This window comes from Equus asinus, chromosome 1 (genome assembly GCF_041296235.1).
Source record: "Equus asinus isolate D_3611 breed Donkey chromosome 1, EquAss-T2T_v2, whole genome shotgun sequence".
NCBI lineage: Eukaryota > Metazoa > Chordata > Mammalia > Perissodactyla > Equidae > Equus > Equus asinus.
Window position 1 is genome coordinate 157535031 of NC_091790.1, and position 16933 is coordinate 157551963.

The following is a 16933-nucleotide window of genomic DNA, read 5'->3' on the forward strand; positions in this document are numbered from 1 at the left end:
CTAATAATAGTACCTACCTCACAGAGTGGTAGTTAGACAAGTTAACATAGCTAAAGTGCTTGGAATAGTGACCTCTATATAACTGTTTGCTGTTGTTATTTCATCTGTAAAAGAAGCTGAGACAGGTGTTGCACATATTTCATTTTATCTAACCTTTTCTTTTATAATAATCTGAAGAAAAACATATCTTTCTTCCCTTCAAAATTCTCACAATCCTAATGGTCTTAACTTTTCCAGAAATTCTACAACTATAGCCTAGATGATAAATATTTCCTAAGGTGAAAGACCACATAGATGAGAGTTATCTCACTCTCTTTCCTAATTCAATAAAACACGATGACGTTGACTTTTAGGACATTCTGGAATTTGGAGCATTTGTCAAATAACAAAATAGAATTATAAATTAGTCAGACTATAATTACTAAAATTCTCAGTTATTCTTTCTCCATTTATCTTCAGCTTACTCTGTGCCAAAAAAAGAGGGAGGGGGTAAAATGGCCCCCAAAACTCTCATGCAATAAAAGTTGATACAATTGAACATCAATACTACCTTTATCACTTCCATAATAATAGAACACTGTTTTACTGAGAGCACACCACCGTTTCTGCCACTCAAATCCCAGAAAGCTGTGATCTACAATAAAGTGGAAAAAGGAAGAGTTTAGATAACACACATTACATATGTAAATATGACGCCATTTCCTCCTTGTAAAAGGAAAAAGTAAGTTAACATGATTTCTAGGGTTCCTTTTAGCTCTAAAATTCTCTGACTAATTAAACTTATATCTTCTTTTCCAAAAGACAAACAGAAAACAGAGCTAAAAGGAATAAAGCAAAGCAGAGATGGGGCTGCTACATTTATGGGATCAACTGCACCGCTAACAAACTTTCCTGACAGGGACAGTCAAAAAGGGATTTGACTATACAGTCTTGAGATAAGTGATTCATCTGGGTCTCATTTTCTTATCTGTTATAAAAGGGAGGGGGTTGAAGTTGATCTAGATTATTTCTACTCTTTCAGCTTTAAAATTCAGCTAAGAAAGCTAAGAGAAGCAAATGGACTATAAATAGAAAGGCTCAAAGGAACTAACCGAGAGATAAGCAGAATGGTAATGAAGAGACTTTCTGCTTTTTATGTCCCATTTCATAACACCACCTCCATATTTCATCTCCATTAAATATTGGTGTTGAAAGAGTGAGACCATATGGTCAACTCCCAATTATCATAGCCAATGGAGAGGAACACTGAATGAATAACAGAAAATGGCAGACAACATGCCGGGCTTGATCTGAACCACAGCAGACCTGGTGTATGCCAGGTCAGGTGCAGGATAACCTGCTGCTCAGCTGGGTGGGATAACAGTGAGAAATCCCATCCTTGAGAATACAGTCATGGCCCACAGCCTTCCACTAACAGGCAGGAAATAGCTCCTGAATCATTTACAAATAACTGAGGTTGACAAGTAAAACCCTGACCAAATGTTTTATTATTAAAAATGATCTAGAACTAGAGTCTGTATTTGATGGTTTGGATAATGTCATCCAGATTTTTCTTGGAGTCTTAAAACTCTTCAATCACCTAAACAGAATATTGGCTCCACATGTTTACTGCAAGCACGTTTTATCTGAGGATAAAACCACTTTTAGATTTTCCATTAGAATCTTACGGTTTACCTTTTCTGCGTTTTTCAAGGTAGCCAGCCTTGAAAACACAAGGAAGGTCCTGTGCAGCAATTGGAGGAAACTGGTTTCCTGTGGGAAGTAGGAGAGGGAAAAAAAAGGAGTGAGAAATCCATTTCAGAAAAGCCAAGTACCAGATCTCATTAGATTCAGTGTACTTTTAATTACCCAAATTAATTAAATCCAAGCCTGTTAGCTTTGTTTCAGATCCAGTCCATAGACAAGGCCCTCTCCTCCTCCTGTACATCTCAAGAGCAAAAAAGTATTCTATACTCCTATATCTTAATATATTATGCTCCCCCAAATACAGTAATATTATGAAACAACGATCGCTGAAGGGCAATACTTCTCGACCTACACTCTGTAAAGAAAGGACTAGGAAACTATTAAAAATAAATGCAAAGACAAAGAGAAGTTAAGAATTTCACATAAATCATATAAGCCTCTTTACATTTATAGTGGATAAACAATTTTGCATATTGACTCTTACCTGCATATTCCTATTCCTACCAAGGAAAAACAAAAGATTTCTCCCCAAACTTGAATGCTAAAATTTGTTTCTCTGAGTCCAAAGCAAATATTCTCTCTTCCTAATTGTACTCACAGACGTTGAGTACAGACGTTCAACTGAATGAGTATGCTTTAGGTTTTTTTAGGGCATTTGAGAGTCTAAAACTAGGTAGATAGATCTGATAGAACTATCATAAATGACTAATAGATGCCTACAAAAAATTCAAAGATTAAGCCAAAAGTTAAGTCAATTAGAAATCACATATTCATGGTCATAGATGATAGGTTATTGCATAATTGCACAAGTGTTCGATATTTTTATAAACTTCATTAGAAATATAATACAGATATCTCAGCATTTTACTAGAAGTCTAACAAGTGAAAACAACCAATCTAATGAAAGTTTCCACGGATTACACACAGTGGAAATAGTTTCAATATAGTTTATGATAAAAAAAGTGTTTTGATAGGGAGCTTATTAAATACAACTTGATCACAGAATTACCAGCTGGGTTTTTTAAAATATGGGGATCATAGTAGCAGTGATAAAACCATAGATATTTTTCCTTAAGAAATAAAGCTTAAAATTGAAGCACTAATTTAAGTTCCCTGATAGATCAATTTCACTCAGTAAACATAAAACAATATCATTAAAATATATTTAAAATAGAGCACCAATTTTGAAATGTATATAAAGTTTTAGGGAAAGCCAGTATAAATACTTGAATAATTGTTCAATAAATGGATCCATGTTTCTTTTTTTTCAGAATAAACTTGATCTATACAAAGGAAGAAGCTATTTACTATAATATTTTTGTATATAAAAATCACATACAAATCTCCATAATATACAAAGAACTCACACTGCTTAACAACAAAAAAACAAACAACCCGATCAAAAAATGGGCAGAGGACATGAACAGACATTTCTCAAAAGAAGATATGAATATGGCCAATAGACACATGAAAAGATGTTCATCATCGCTAATCATCAGGGAAATGCAAATCAAAACTACACTAAGATATCACCTTACACCCGTTAGATTGGCAAAAACATCCAAAACCAAGAGTGACAAATGTTGGAGAGGTTGTGGAGAAAAAGGAACCCTCATACACTGTTGGTGGGAATGCAAACTGGTACAGCCACTATGGAAAACAGTATGGAGATTTCTCAAAAAGTTAAAAATAGAAATACCCTATGACCCAGCCATCCCATTACTGGGTATCTATCCTAAGAACCTGATATCAGAAATCTCAAGAGTCCGTTGCACCCCTATGTTCATCGCAGCATTATTTACAATAGCCAAGATGTGGAACCAGCCTACATGCCCAGAAACTGATGATTGGATAAAGAAGATGTGGTATATATACACAATGGAATACTACTCAGCCATAAAAAAAGACAAAATTGGCCCATTCACAACAACGTGGATGGACCTCGAGGGTATTATGTTAAGTGAAATAAGCCAGTCAGAGAAAGACGAACTCTATATGACTCCACCCATAGGTGGAAATTAGTATATTGATAAGGAGATCTGATCGGTGGTTACCAGGGAAAAGGGGGGGTGGGGGGAAGGCACAGAGGGGGAAGTGGTGTACCCACAACATGACTAACAAAAATGTACAACTGAAATCTCACAAGGTTGTAATCTATCATAACATTAATAAAAAAAAAAAATCACATACAGAAATCTTATCTATGTGAACAGGTCCTAGTCAACCACTAAATTAAAGAGGGTGACTGTGGTTTGATTTTTTTTTTTAAAAGAAAAAAATGATTAATAGCACTTTTTTATTAACCTAGGTTACTGACAAAAAAGTAAATATGGAAATATTATATCACATAAGAATATGAAATTCTAGCTAATATAAAATCATTTAGGAAAATTTCCTTTCTAAATAAGATTCCTGAAAATAAAGTACTTACTTCTCCAACTAAGCAAGACCATAGTTTACTGTCTGTGGAAGTTTGCTTGTGCTCAGGCTTTTTTTTAACTGGCCTGTAGAGTTCTTAAGTCAACCACACAAAATCTCTTTGCGAGAAACATCATATCACATCATCTTAGAACGAGAAAGCAAATATATTCATGATATATTTTAGTATGATTATTGTGTGTCATGAAAAAATTTACAAGCAATTTGTCCACAGTGGTAAAAACAAGAATATTCACTGCAAATATCCTATAAATAATTTTATGTCTTTAAGATGATGGAAATAAACTCCTAAGCACTGTCCATTTAGGATGAAATTAAACTACAGAAGGAAGAGGACATGGGAAGGAATTAATTACCTCCACTTGGCTAGATAAGGCTCATTGAGAAGTAGTCCTATGACCCACTCACTTCCATTCGGCATAATAAATGTTCTAAATTAACCCTCTCAAACTTAAGAAGAAACTTTAAACTATTCTGAAGAGAAATGGGCACCTTTAACATAGCTTTGAACTTTAAAAAGTTACTGGTCAGAAAAAAAAGGAGCAGGAGAAAAAGAAGAGGAGGAGGAACAGGAGGGAAATTAGAATTTACTAGGGTGAATATATCTATTACTAGAGGCTTTTGCTTTAAGAAAATGTTGATTAAATTTCCACCTGATAAATCACAATAAAGTTTAATGTCACAAGCAATACTTATTCTGAATTCTAAATTCATGTTTCTAATATATAACCTTTTATTTCATTCCTAAAGTGGAAAAAAAGCAAGTTTTCTAACTGAAATTTCATTTTTCTAAATCTTTTTTGCTATTTGTCCAATATCTAGGATTTGTTCAAGACACATGCAAATTTTTTTTTAAAAAGTTTAATAGTAATACCTTTAGATTTTAAGTTCTTAGAAGAACCATTTGATTTCTATAGAATCATAAACATACCAAAACAATACTTTTAGATGGTAGAAATTGAAAACTTGTAACATGACATAAAAAGTAGTAATTCCTCTTCAAAAAACATGAATTATCACATAATTCAGACCTCATACCACTATACCAACAATTATCAATAGTACATCACCATTGAGGAAGATTCACATTGATCAAAAGAATTAAGACTATATAAATGCAGGTATAATGATACATGAAGAAAAGGAAGGTAAGGCTCTTTACAAACCTATCTGAGCTGCCAAACGTTTGCCAAACACCACAATTACATTATCTCACCATGGGAAACTATGCAACACAGCCAATCACAGCACATTCCAACAAATTCACAACACCTTATCAGCTCTGCTTCACTATCAAAACTCACACCCTTGTCCCAAAAGTAAGTTTAGCACCCAGCCTTAATCCTTTAGCACAATAGTAGGCATTCAGTAAATATTGGCTTTTATTAATTGTTATAATTAAATATTACTATTATATGTTAGTATAACTGTAACTAGTAATTCAAATGAATAGATGCCAATGTGAATGTAAAACTATTTAATGTTGCTTAGAGAATTTTACCTGGAAAGATGGAAAAAAGTATGATTTGGTAATTGCACAAGTTAAGCATTGCAGTTATTTTAAAAGCAGTTCAAAGGTTTCCTTCTGCTTAGGTGAAAGTGGTTGATGAAGAAATTATATCCTAACCAAGGGGAGAAAAAAAATAAACCTATACTCTACGGCAGCCTATTTATAGTGCAGACAATTACTACATGGGCTTGCTTAAGTGGCAAAAGTTTTCAGTACCCTGAAGAAATAAGCATATACTGACAAAGACTAGTCTTTTTTTTATAAAATGAGCATGTATTTCTTATAGAACAGTCCTACTCTTCTAAAGCGGGTCAAAATATTAGACCTTAAAATTAACACCCTACAAGAGTAGGCAAGGAATGGGTCTTCTCCAACTTGCAATTTCTGAATCTGAAACATGCAAAATGATAACAAGATCACAAGGAATTCAAATAAACATGCAGCAACTCCTAGCAACTCAATGGGAAAAAGGCTGCAGTAGTGTACTCCAAATTTCTTACACTGAGTTTGGTATTTTATTCACAAGGTCACTGTTTAAAAGACAACTCAAGAGTTCTGGAATGTGTCTTGAAACTTTTGCCTTAAAAACAAACTGTGTAGGGGCCGGCTCCGTGGCCGAGTGGTTAAGTTCGCATGCTCCGCTGTGGCGGCCCAGGTTTCGGATCCTGGGCGAGGACATGGCACCGCTCGTCAGGCCACATTGAGGTGGCATCCCACATCCCACAACTAGAAGGACCTGCAACTAAGATATACAACTGTGTACAGGGGAGGGTTTGAGGAGATAAAGCAGAAGAAAAAAAAAGGAAGATCGGCAACAGTTGTTAGCCCAGGTGCCAATCTTTGGAAAACAAACAAAAAAAAACTGTGTATATAGTGGACACAGTCTACTAGCAAGCTAAAGGAATGGGTTCTAGAATCTGAAAAATAGAGAAGAATAGAAAAGTATGAAAGTCAAAAACAAATTACCTAAAAACTAAGGTATCACCCAATCTTGGCAATTTTATGAACCTATTGCTTTAACTTTTTTCCTTGACTCTAGGATGAAAAACACTGGAATGCTTAAACATCTGTAATGTATTTAAGAAATAAGGTTTTTGTTTTAAAGATTTTATTTTTCCTTTTTCTCCCCAAAGCCCCGGCACATACTTGTGTACTTTTAGTTGTGGGTCCTTCTAGTTGTGGTATGTGGGATGCCGCCTCAGCATGGCCTGATGAACGGTGCCATGTCTGTGCCCAGGATTTGAACTGGTGAAACCCCAGGCCATTGAAGTGGAGCATGCAGACTTAACCACTAGGCCATGGGGCTGGCCCCAAGAAATGTTTTATCTTTTAAAAAGTTTTAACTATTAAAAATAATTATTTCAAAGGGAAAAATAATTATTTTAATTTCAGAGAAAAATATGAATTTTCTTTGGCAGGAACTATCATTAGGGCATATTTCAGATGTTAGATTGGTTGGGTATAATACCAGTCTTGGCATTAGCAAGGTGGACACCTGAATTACTGTATGTAGGATAAAGGATGGTGGAAAAGTAGGTCCATATCATAAAATGCTTTACTTGGAAGAAAAGGCCTTGAACAGCATGAAAATTCCTAGGAGAGGGGAGTGAGGGCGATGAAGAGAGTTAAGAGTTAGGGGGAGAAAGAGTTAGAGGGAAGAGAGGAATCCAATCATCCTTTCTTTTTTGTACCTCTTTTCTCAAAATAATCTAAATTACCAAACTTTGTTTAATTTACAATTTTGTCCGGCACTAGTTGTCTCAATGCGCTATTCCTGGACCTTCTCCAAGATTGTCACATCTCCTAATCCCTCCTCCCTGACACACGCAGACACACGCAGACACACACTTACATTAACTATATCCCAGTCTGTTACCTCTTTAAATGCATTTATTTTTCTAAGACTTACAGTCAGGCATCACTTCCAGAGTGCAATTTAAAGCAAAGATTTTTCTTTTTTTTTTTAAATCTGTGTAAGTTCTAACTACTGAGTTCTGGAATTAGCTTTTTAAAATTCAGTTTCCTTTCTACCTACTTGGCTTTTCATGTGGGACTACGGATAGGCCTCAAGGGACCTGAGTGATTTGAAGACATTTTCAAAACAGACATCTGTTTTTCACTATCCTTTTTATCTTTTGACATGCAACTTTGGTGACCAATTTAAATGCTAGACTTCCAAAGACTCTAAAGCCTCATTTCACTATTTATCATTAATAAACTACTACAATATCATCAGCTTCATCGCATTAATATGTTCACAGCTTTATGGTTGGTTGACCTAGACTTTGCACAAAATTCCTGCTGGGTTTCTGAGTCTCACCTTTCACTGGCTTCAATTTACTCATCTTTTACTGGCTTTTGTCTTTATCACATGGCATTTGTATAGGTTTCAACATGAACACTAAACTTTCAATTAGTATAATTTTTCCCTCTACCTTTACACAACTGAAGATTTCTTTGCCCTAAGATTGGAAAAGAATGGAGATATATATATTAAAAAAAAAGATTGTTTTTGCTCATAAGAATTTTCCCTAAGTCAAGATCTTGGTTTAGTCAAATATTCTGTCACCACACCTTGTGACTGCTTTCCTTGAACTGCAAAAAGTTAATAAGTCCCTCAACAATATCTTTTTTTCTCTCAATTGATATGAACAAAACATCCATGAGTTTATCTAAATCTTTTTAAATTCTTCATTTTCACCTGATAATTGGAATACTGAGTTCCATAAATTGGCCACCTCCTGGGGGGAGATAGTGCTTCCCTTCGTCTATTCTGACTTATACGTGATACTTTTTTAAATGCCTGGTCATTCTAGCACTCCTGAATTTGATAAATGGACACCCCCCCCTTTTTTTTTTTTACAGTATCCACCCACTTGATGATTGCTTTATATTTAAAACACATATTAGGCTTCAATTTTCCAAGAATAGTAATCATTTTAGTTTCTCATTTCATGTTGGCAGTACCTTCTCCTCCCTTGATCAGCTCAGTGGTTATTTGATTGTCTAGGTTAACTTCTCCAGCTTGAGTTCATTTTTCTTAAGAAGCGGTCATCAGAATTGAAGTATATTTTCAGACAATATTTAATGCACATAATTTTGTACAAAGGTAGAAAAATGCTTTATGTTTTGTTTCCTGTATCTTTCCAGAAAATGTCCAGTATCTTGTAGACATTTCTGGCAAAGGGTACTTTGCTTTAGGAAACAGTCTATAAATGAGCCTCAGCTCCCAGAGCTATTACTGGTTCAGAACTCATTACTCCACATGTGCAATTTAACTACACTTTACTTCACATTTGCACAGAAACTTAGATGTCATTTTCCCTGTTTCAAGAGAATATAGAATGGATAGAATGACACAGAATTGCTGACACTTTTTTTCCTTATTATTCTAAAAGGTTTTAAATACAAAAATTCACTAGTATACTTGCAAAACGAAACAAAAAAGACTACACCCTACCAAGGGAGAGAATCATAAACTTAACTTGGATATAAATATTAAATAAAATGGTTTCATGATACAGCAAATACCTAGAAATTTAGTTTTACATTAACACTGACTTCAAGATGCATGGTATAGCTTCACTAAGTCTGTGATGAAATCCCAGCTCTGCAAATCTGTGACCTTCAGTGGGTCACTAAGCCTCTCTATGTATCACTTTCCTCATCGAAAACATGAAAAGAAATTAGATTAGAGCATCTCCAAGGTCCTCCCAATCCTAGGACTCCATGAATACATCCACACTAATATGTTTCTTGCATTTTCAGTAAGAAATGGCCAAGGTCCAAGATAGATTCAACTTTCAAAGATGTCAAATGTGGAAACTGTTCACAACATATATTTTCATAGAGCAACTGTGGATTTAGCATAGAACTGTTTTATGTCATTTCAAAAGTTTAATTTCTAGCTAGAATCTTGGCCTGGAATATCTGTGAAAGAAAATAAATATATAAGTTAAATATTTTTCATATTCTAATAATTCTCCCCTCCATATGGAAAACTTGGAACTTCAAATCTTTTTATCAGTCTTTTTAGTGACAAAAAGAAAATTATTTTGTGTTCAGTGGACATATCAAACAATAATAACCTTTAAGAAAATAATCACTACAATAACTAAAAGATTACTAATTATGTTTCTTTAGCATAGTCCTTTCACAGAGCTCATTTTCTCACTTATCACTATTGCTCTCTTCAGAAAGGATAAACCAATGAATGCACTAGTACTGGTGATCTCTAAGGATATCATGATATTTTCTTAAAAAAAAATTACTCAAATCGTGCTTAGACACAAAGATGGTCAACTACCAATTAGTAGGACCACAAAATTCCCAGGGGGGTTAAGCCCTTGGGACAAGGCTTTAATGACTGATAAAGTGGCCCACGTGATGACACCGGGGGCAAAAGCAGAGGGTGTAACTCACAGGTTTGCCATCTGTTAGTCTCCCCCGCTCCCCTACCCCCCGTAAAGTGGCAAGTCACTTTGAAAGCTACCAAGCAAAAACTGAATAACCATTAGGGTAATTCAAGTTTGCCTTTATTAACTCTACTACTTGAAAGGGAAATTCCAATAACCTCAGGAGAGTTCCAATATGTCTTCAATAGGTCTATCCAAAAGCAAAGAAGACAATAGCTATTATATGCATGCAAGAAATGCTTCATGAATATGATCCAAAACATATATTAAAGGTCTGTTTAGAGTCCAATCAAAAGCTTTTATTTTATATCAAAACATATATACATATATAATTGTGGCTGCTACTAATTTTCACGGAAATCTACCAAAATACATAAAATTCAAATGGCAATGATAGTTTAATTAAGAGAATAGTTAAGAATCAAAATTAAGAGAAATGTGAAATCAAGTGTGCTCATCAATATCCATTAATATAATAGTCAAAAAGCCACAGATCCAAGTATGTGCGGATTATATTATCCAGAGTTACATTTTCCTTCTCATTCACTTAAAACTGCTTCTTATACTTTAGAGTTCACTTAAGTAGGTGACCAGAATTGAACTACCTAATTAATATATCTGAAGATTGCTTTTTCAGAGAAATTTTTAATATAGGACTGCTGTCCCTAACTCATAAAATTAGATGTAAAAAAAAACTCTTTAAAATTTCTCATTCTTTGGTGTAGTGATAGACCATGAGGTATCACACTTTTATAACACATGAAAATGATTCCTTATAGAATTTTAAAATGCTTTTTATCTAAAAATTTGAGAGTTACTGACTTATGGAAACCCCTGTAAGACTCCCTCAATTATTTACAGGGATGAAAGCATACCAATATACTGAATCATTTAAAAATAAGGTTCAAAATGAGAAATTTCACTCTACAAACAAGTCTACTATTTCATATATTTATAATACAGGGCACCCTTTATGCTTTTATATTTTGGTAAAGGCTGCTTATTAGTAAAATATCATTAGATTTCACAGAAAGAATTTGAATCAATTTTTATGTCCTAGATAGAATAACTTTTCAGCTACTTGGTATCTGTCTACATCTTTTTTATTTTCCCAGTGGCTTAAAACAACACAAATTTATTATCTTACAGTTCTGAGGGTCAGAAGTCCAAAAAAGCACCTCACTGGGCTAACATCAAGACATCAGCAGGTTCCTTCTGGAGGCTCCAGGGGAGAACCTATTTCCTTGTCTTTCCAGCTCCCAGAGGCTGAACTATTTCATTGGCTAGGGCCCCCTTCCATCTTCAAAGCCAGTAAGATGACTGGTCCTCACAACACCCTCTCTTTGGTTTTGATTCTTCTGCTTCCTTCTTCCCCATTTAAGGATTCTTTTATTTACAATGGGGCCACCTAGATAATCTCCTTATTTTAAGGTCAGCTGATCAGCAAATTTATTCCATCTGCAACCTTAATTCTCCTTGCCATGTAACTACACATTCACTGGTTCCAAGGATTAGAATTTGGACTTCTTTGACGGACTATTATTGTGTATATTGTACCCCTCATTATACATATCAATTGGCTACTGATTTTTGTATATATATGTACGTATATATCTACCTATATCTTAATCATCTTCTCTGTAGCAAGGAAAAAATTAATTGAATTCAGAAAAACAACAGCCCTTTTAAAAAGTCTATGATACACAAATGCTTTGCAAAACTGAGATACAAGCTTAAAAGGAATACACCTTTTAATTCTCCTTAAGTTAAAAATAAAATTTTAAATATATCAAATTTTCACGGATACTCTAAATAATACAAAATTAAATACATACAATTATGAACTAGGTTTTAATGTTTTTCTTTAACACAAAGAGGTGCCTCAGTCTGATTTTGCCTCTTAGAATTGTATTCAAATCCTAAGGGTCTTGGATTCAAATTATAGCTTGACCACTCTGTGACTTAGACAAGTTTCTTGATTTCATTAACTTTAGTTTTCAAATTTGTGAATGTAACTAATAAGAGGGCACACTACAGAGAATTACTATGGAGATTTAGTAGGATAGCACTTAAGATAGCTCTAAGAAATGCTAGTTCTTATTACTATTATTTTAAAATGGCAATTCAGATTTGCCAAGTCCATTGTTCCATACACAAGAAAACAATCAGAAAGCTGAAAAGATAAACCACTACAATAAAATGTGAAAGCCAAACACCTTTTAACAATACAAATTCCTTTCCAGCTATAGATATTTGGGGGAAAAAAATCTGATGCACGCACAAAAAAATATTTGATGGTATTGTACATAGTAAAGATTAGTATAAATGAAAAGGAACACTCAATTCATGTATTAAACAAATATTTATTAGTAAGTATTATGTGCCAGGTCCTTTTCTAAATATTACCTAAAGTAGGCAACTAGGAAAAATAAACTCAATCTCATTGAAAACTTGTTGGCAGCATTTTAAAAGTCAAATGATTTGTGTATAAAATTTTAAAAATAATTACTAATTAGCTTACTCCTTCCTTACCTATGCTACCTCTATATCAAACACAAGACTTTCTATATTGCTAGACCATGTCATAAGCCGCTTTTTTTTAAAATCATTGTCAAATATATACAGATATCAGCATGGGTCAGTGAGGTAATAATAATGCAACAGCTAACATTTAGTAAGCATTTAGCACGAGTTAAGCATGATACAGCCATCATGTCATTCATTCTCCCACAGCCCCCAAAGGGAGGCATTATTAGCTCCATGTTATCAAGGGGAAATCAAGGTCACAGTTAAGTGGTGGATCCAGGACCCTAGATTCTGTCCAACAAAGCCCATTCTCTGAAACGCTATGTTCTACTCTTGATGGAAGAAGTGACTCCATCTATAGAAACTATATGACCACATCATTGAATTACTGCTCTATAGCACTAAAGTAAGCATGATTATATAAAATTAACTCCTTAACAGCAGAATAATATATTTTAAAATATTATGCATTTAAAATTCTAGAACGTTTTTTTCATTTTCTACAAGATTTTAGAGAAGTCAATTTTGCTTCCTAAAAATGTCTTTTTGTTTTTCAGATTGGCACCTGAGCTAACATCTGTTGCCAATCTTTTCTTCTTCTTCTTCTTCTCCCCAAAGCCCCCCAGTAGATAGTTGTATATTCTAGTTGTGAGTGCCTATGGTTGTGCCATGTGGGACGCTGCCTCAGCATGGCCTGATGAGTGGGGCCACGTCTGTGCCCAGGATCCGAAGCGGCAAAACCCTGGGCTGCTGAAGTGGAGCACATGAACTTAACCACTTGGCTACAGGGTCGGCCCCTAAAAATGTCTTTTTTAAAGACTTCCACTTTGGTTTAAAAACACATACACACAAACATGGGATAAACTAGTAATGGGAAAACTGATATTTATGGAAGGAAAAGGAGGCTCTTTTTGTAAGCAGATTCCTCTAGCAAATGGCATACAAATAAGAAACGAGTTCTTTAGCTCCTATGCATTCAACTATGTTTTATTTTCACATAGACAATAGGGCAATCTTTTATTTTTTTATCTTTTGCAACTGTTTTTTTGTTGTGAGTTTTAAGCTATAAATTTTACAATTACTTTCAGAATATGAATAACATTTTTCTCATTTGAAATATTCAAGTTCTTCTTCTTCTTCTTCTTTTTTGCTGAGGAAGATTGGCCCTGAGCTAACATCTGTGCCAATCTTCCTCTATTTTATATGTGACTCACTGCCACAGCATGGCCACCAATGAGTGGTGTAGGTCTGCACCTGGGAACTGAACCTGGGCTGCCAAAGCAGAGTACACCAAACTTAACCACTAAACCATGGGACTGGTCCCATCAAGTTCATTTTTATTCACTTATTTTTCCTATTCTGTGTACTAAAAGTTTAGAGCTTTTAACAACAGAAGATCATATCTGAAACATCTGAAATAGGAATATGCAGAGTTAGAATGTCTTCTATATTATATGATATAATAAAGCCTATGTTTTTGTTTTTGCCTTGAAGAAAGTGAACAGATACACAAACAATAGTCACCATTCCCATCTCCCAAAAGAATCTTACTATTGAGAGACAGTTAAAATAAGTGAAAAATATTTAGTATGAGAACTATCAAATATAAAATTATTTTGTGCCTAACTGAAATTAATAAAAAGTAAACATTTCTGAATTAAGACTCTCTACTTATGGTCCTACTTGATTACCTGATTACCAAATTGGGCTTGATTACTAAAGCAAATACATTCCCAAAAATTCTTCATGCTTTAGTATTTATTACCTGTTTCTATATAAGAAGACAGCTCCCTAACTTTTATTTTAATGAAAAAGCCTTGCCATTTCCCCTCTCCTGCCATTCAAAGTGTTATAAGTATCCTCTTAAAATACATGCGTCCTCTGCCTCTCCTTTCTCTCTCTCTCTCTGTCTCTCACACACACAATTTATCTTTCTTCCACTTGAAACAAGTATTTCTATGGGTCTCTTTTTTCAATATAAGTTTGAAATTACCACATTCTTACCTATTATTATTTAGTAATACACTGATTCGTTCCCCCAAAAAAAGCATTTCACAGGAATTTGTACAGATACACTTGGTAAGGAAATTAAAAGCAGACAGGAGAAAATTGTGTATCTACAGGGGGAGAGAAAGCAAATACCTGTATAAAAAGTATCAATGTTCAGGGAACCTGAGGGAAGGGTTACAGGTACAAATAGCGTACAAATAATGAGAATTCTTTGTACTATTCTTGCAACGTTTCTATAAATGAAATTATTCCAAATTTTTAAAAAATAAAATATAGGTAAAAAATCAAGGCAAAACTAGGAGTCAGGGCAGAACACAAAACAAGCTGGAACTACAAAGTCATTTACAGTTAGCAGAAGTGGACCAAAAATTCAGTTATAAGCTTTGTAACAACCAACAAGAAGCAAGAAATAATAAATTATGTGATTTATTGTCCATAAGATAAATACAGATCATTGCTCAGGGAGAACCATACAACAACTATTCCTGGTTCCTGGTACTGAAATGAGAAAGAAATTTCTCCCATATGTTCTCAATGTCCTCAATAACATTTTTACAGTAAGTAAAATAAAAGTTTCATGGGGCTGCTTTGTATGACATCACTCACATTGAGCCAACAGCATAATACCAAAGCAAAATTCAGTAAAAGCAATTCTCCAGAACACAGAAGCAGGTAGCCCAAGTACACAGCTCCCAACAGCTTCGTTAAACTCAAGAATAAGATCATAGAGTACCTATAGGAACAGATGCCCTGCGTGTTTTTCAGACAATCCTTCCAAAATACAAGTATGATCCAAAATACAATACACGTTGTCTTGATCAAACTTTTGGTAAATGTTAAATGCCAAGCAGGAGATGTCATCCCTGCGAGAAAACAACCCAGCTCTTTTATGTTACTGCTGAAGAGCCACAGCCCTTAACAAGCAGCCAAGCCGGGGGAATGTTGATATACCCATATTATAAATTTATAAAGTTTAATAGCTTGGCAGGGACATATGCCTGGATGAAGATCATCTTAACACAAAAACAAATCAGTAATTGCCCACAAAGTTCTAACTCGGTGCCAGAATAATTGTAGCTTGCAAAGTTTAAACAAATGCCTACTTCACATAAACAAAACATCCACAGAACAACATGTTACTGAGAATGATAAAATGCCTAAGTCTCCTCTTCAGGATGAACTGATAATAATATGGACGCCTGGGTAAGTGAAAGAATTAGAAAGCACTGTTATCTAACTGAGTAAATTACTAGAGAGTACACATTAAAATTTCAATATTAGAAGAGTTAATGTATAGCATTTTTTTTCCAGTACCTGAAAATAAAAGCATACTACATGCTTAATCCTCTTTCTGATCCTTAGCTCAGAGGGGAATAAGTGTTAACAGCCATATGTGAGACTGGCCAGGGAGAGAGACATCCGTGCGGCACCTATAATATTAGGTTAAAATAACGTGCTCACAAGTTTGTCTTATTCACTAGACTTTGAGCAAGGGATCAGAAGACAGAGACTCAAACTTGAGTGAGCATCAAAATCAAAAGCGTACTTATTTAAACTGTAGAAGCACAATTTTGAAGTAAACTACATTGCTCTTAATGGTATATTTTAAAAACCTCACTTAATACTAGTTTATAAGATTTACAAAATATGCTCTAAGATGTTTAATACAAAATCAAAAGAATGTTAATAAGTAGATAAAACACAATCAGCACATACTGAAAACAAGGAATATGCCAGACATACAAGTGATCATGAGGATGATAATTTTTATTTATAGAGTATCTAACCTTCCGAGTCATTAATATAATTTTATAAAAATGTAATACATCTTCCACTGTAACTGGTGCAGTCCCCCACTGACAAAGAGTGGGGGAAGAAGAAACTGATGAGCAAACACAAGAGTGAGACACAAGATATCAGAAAAGGGCGAGAACAACTGAAGAGGAGAAGTCGTCTTCTATTTGTTTCCCACCCTAACCCTACTTCCCAGTTAATGACACTCCATTTCAGTTCTAAACTTTATAACAACGAACGTAAAGTAAGAAATACAATAAGAAGGAAAAAAAGAAATTGGGACTGAACAGATAGGATAAAAAGTGCCCATTTTTAGCCATGTGATTTTAGCATATTTTTAAAAATTAGTATCCATGATATAAAAAAATCAACTGCCAAATAAAGAAACTGATATTTACTACGAGTTAGACATCATAAGGCAGTCGAGTAAATTGTTCACTGTGTCGACCATCCCAGCTCCGGGTTCAGAGAGCTGACACAGCCCAATCGCCTATGGTCTTCTTTTCTCCCAATTAAAGGCTGTCATTATCAGAACAATTTCACCACTAAAGTT

General features: G+C 34.5%; 1 protein-coding gene across 1 annotated transcript in view; it reads right to left on the reverse strand.

Moving 5' to 3' along the window:
- Positions 1–16933, reverse strand: part of SKAP2 (src kinase associated phosphoprotein 2) — a 169629-nt gene that overhangs the window by 65283 nt on the left and 87413 nt on the right. The window contains exons 5-6 of the mRNA XM_014828777.3: positions 1675–1752; positions 551–634 (exon numbers count right to left, since the gene is read on the reverse strand). Coding sequence (XP_014684263.1) covers positions 551–634; positions 1675–1752 — 162 coding nt within the window. The remainder of the gene's footprint in view (positions 1–550; positions 635–1674; positions 1753–16933) is intronic.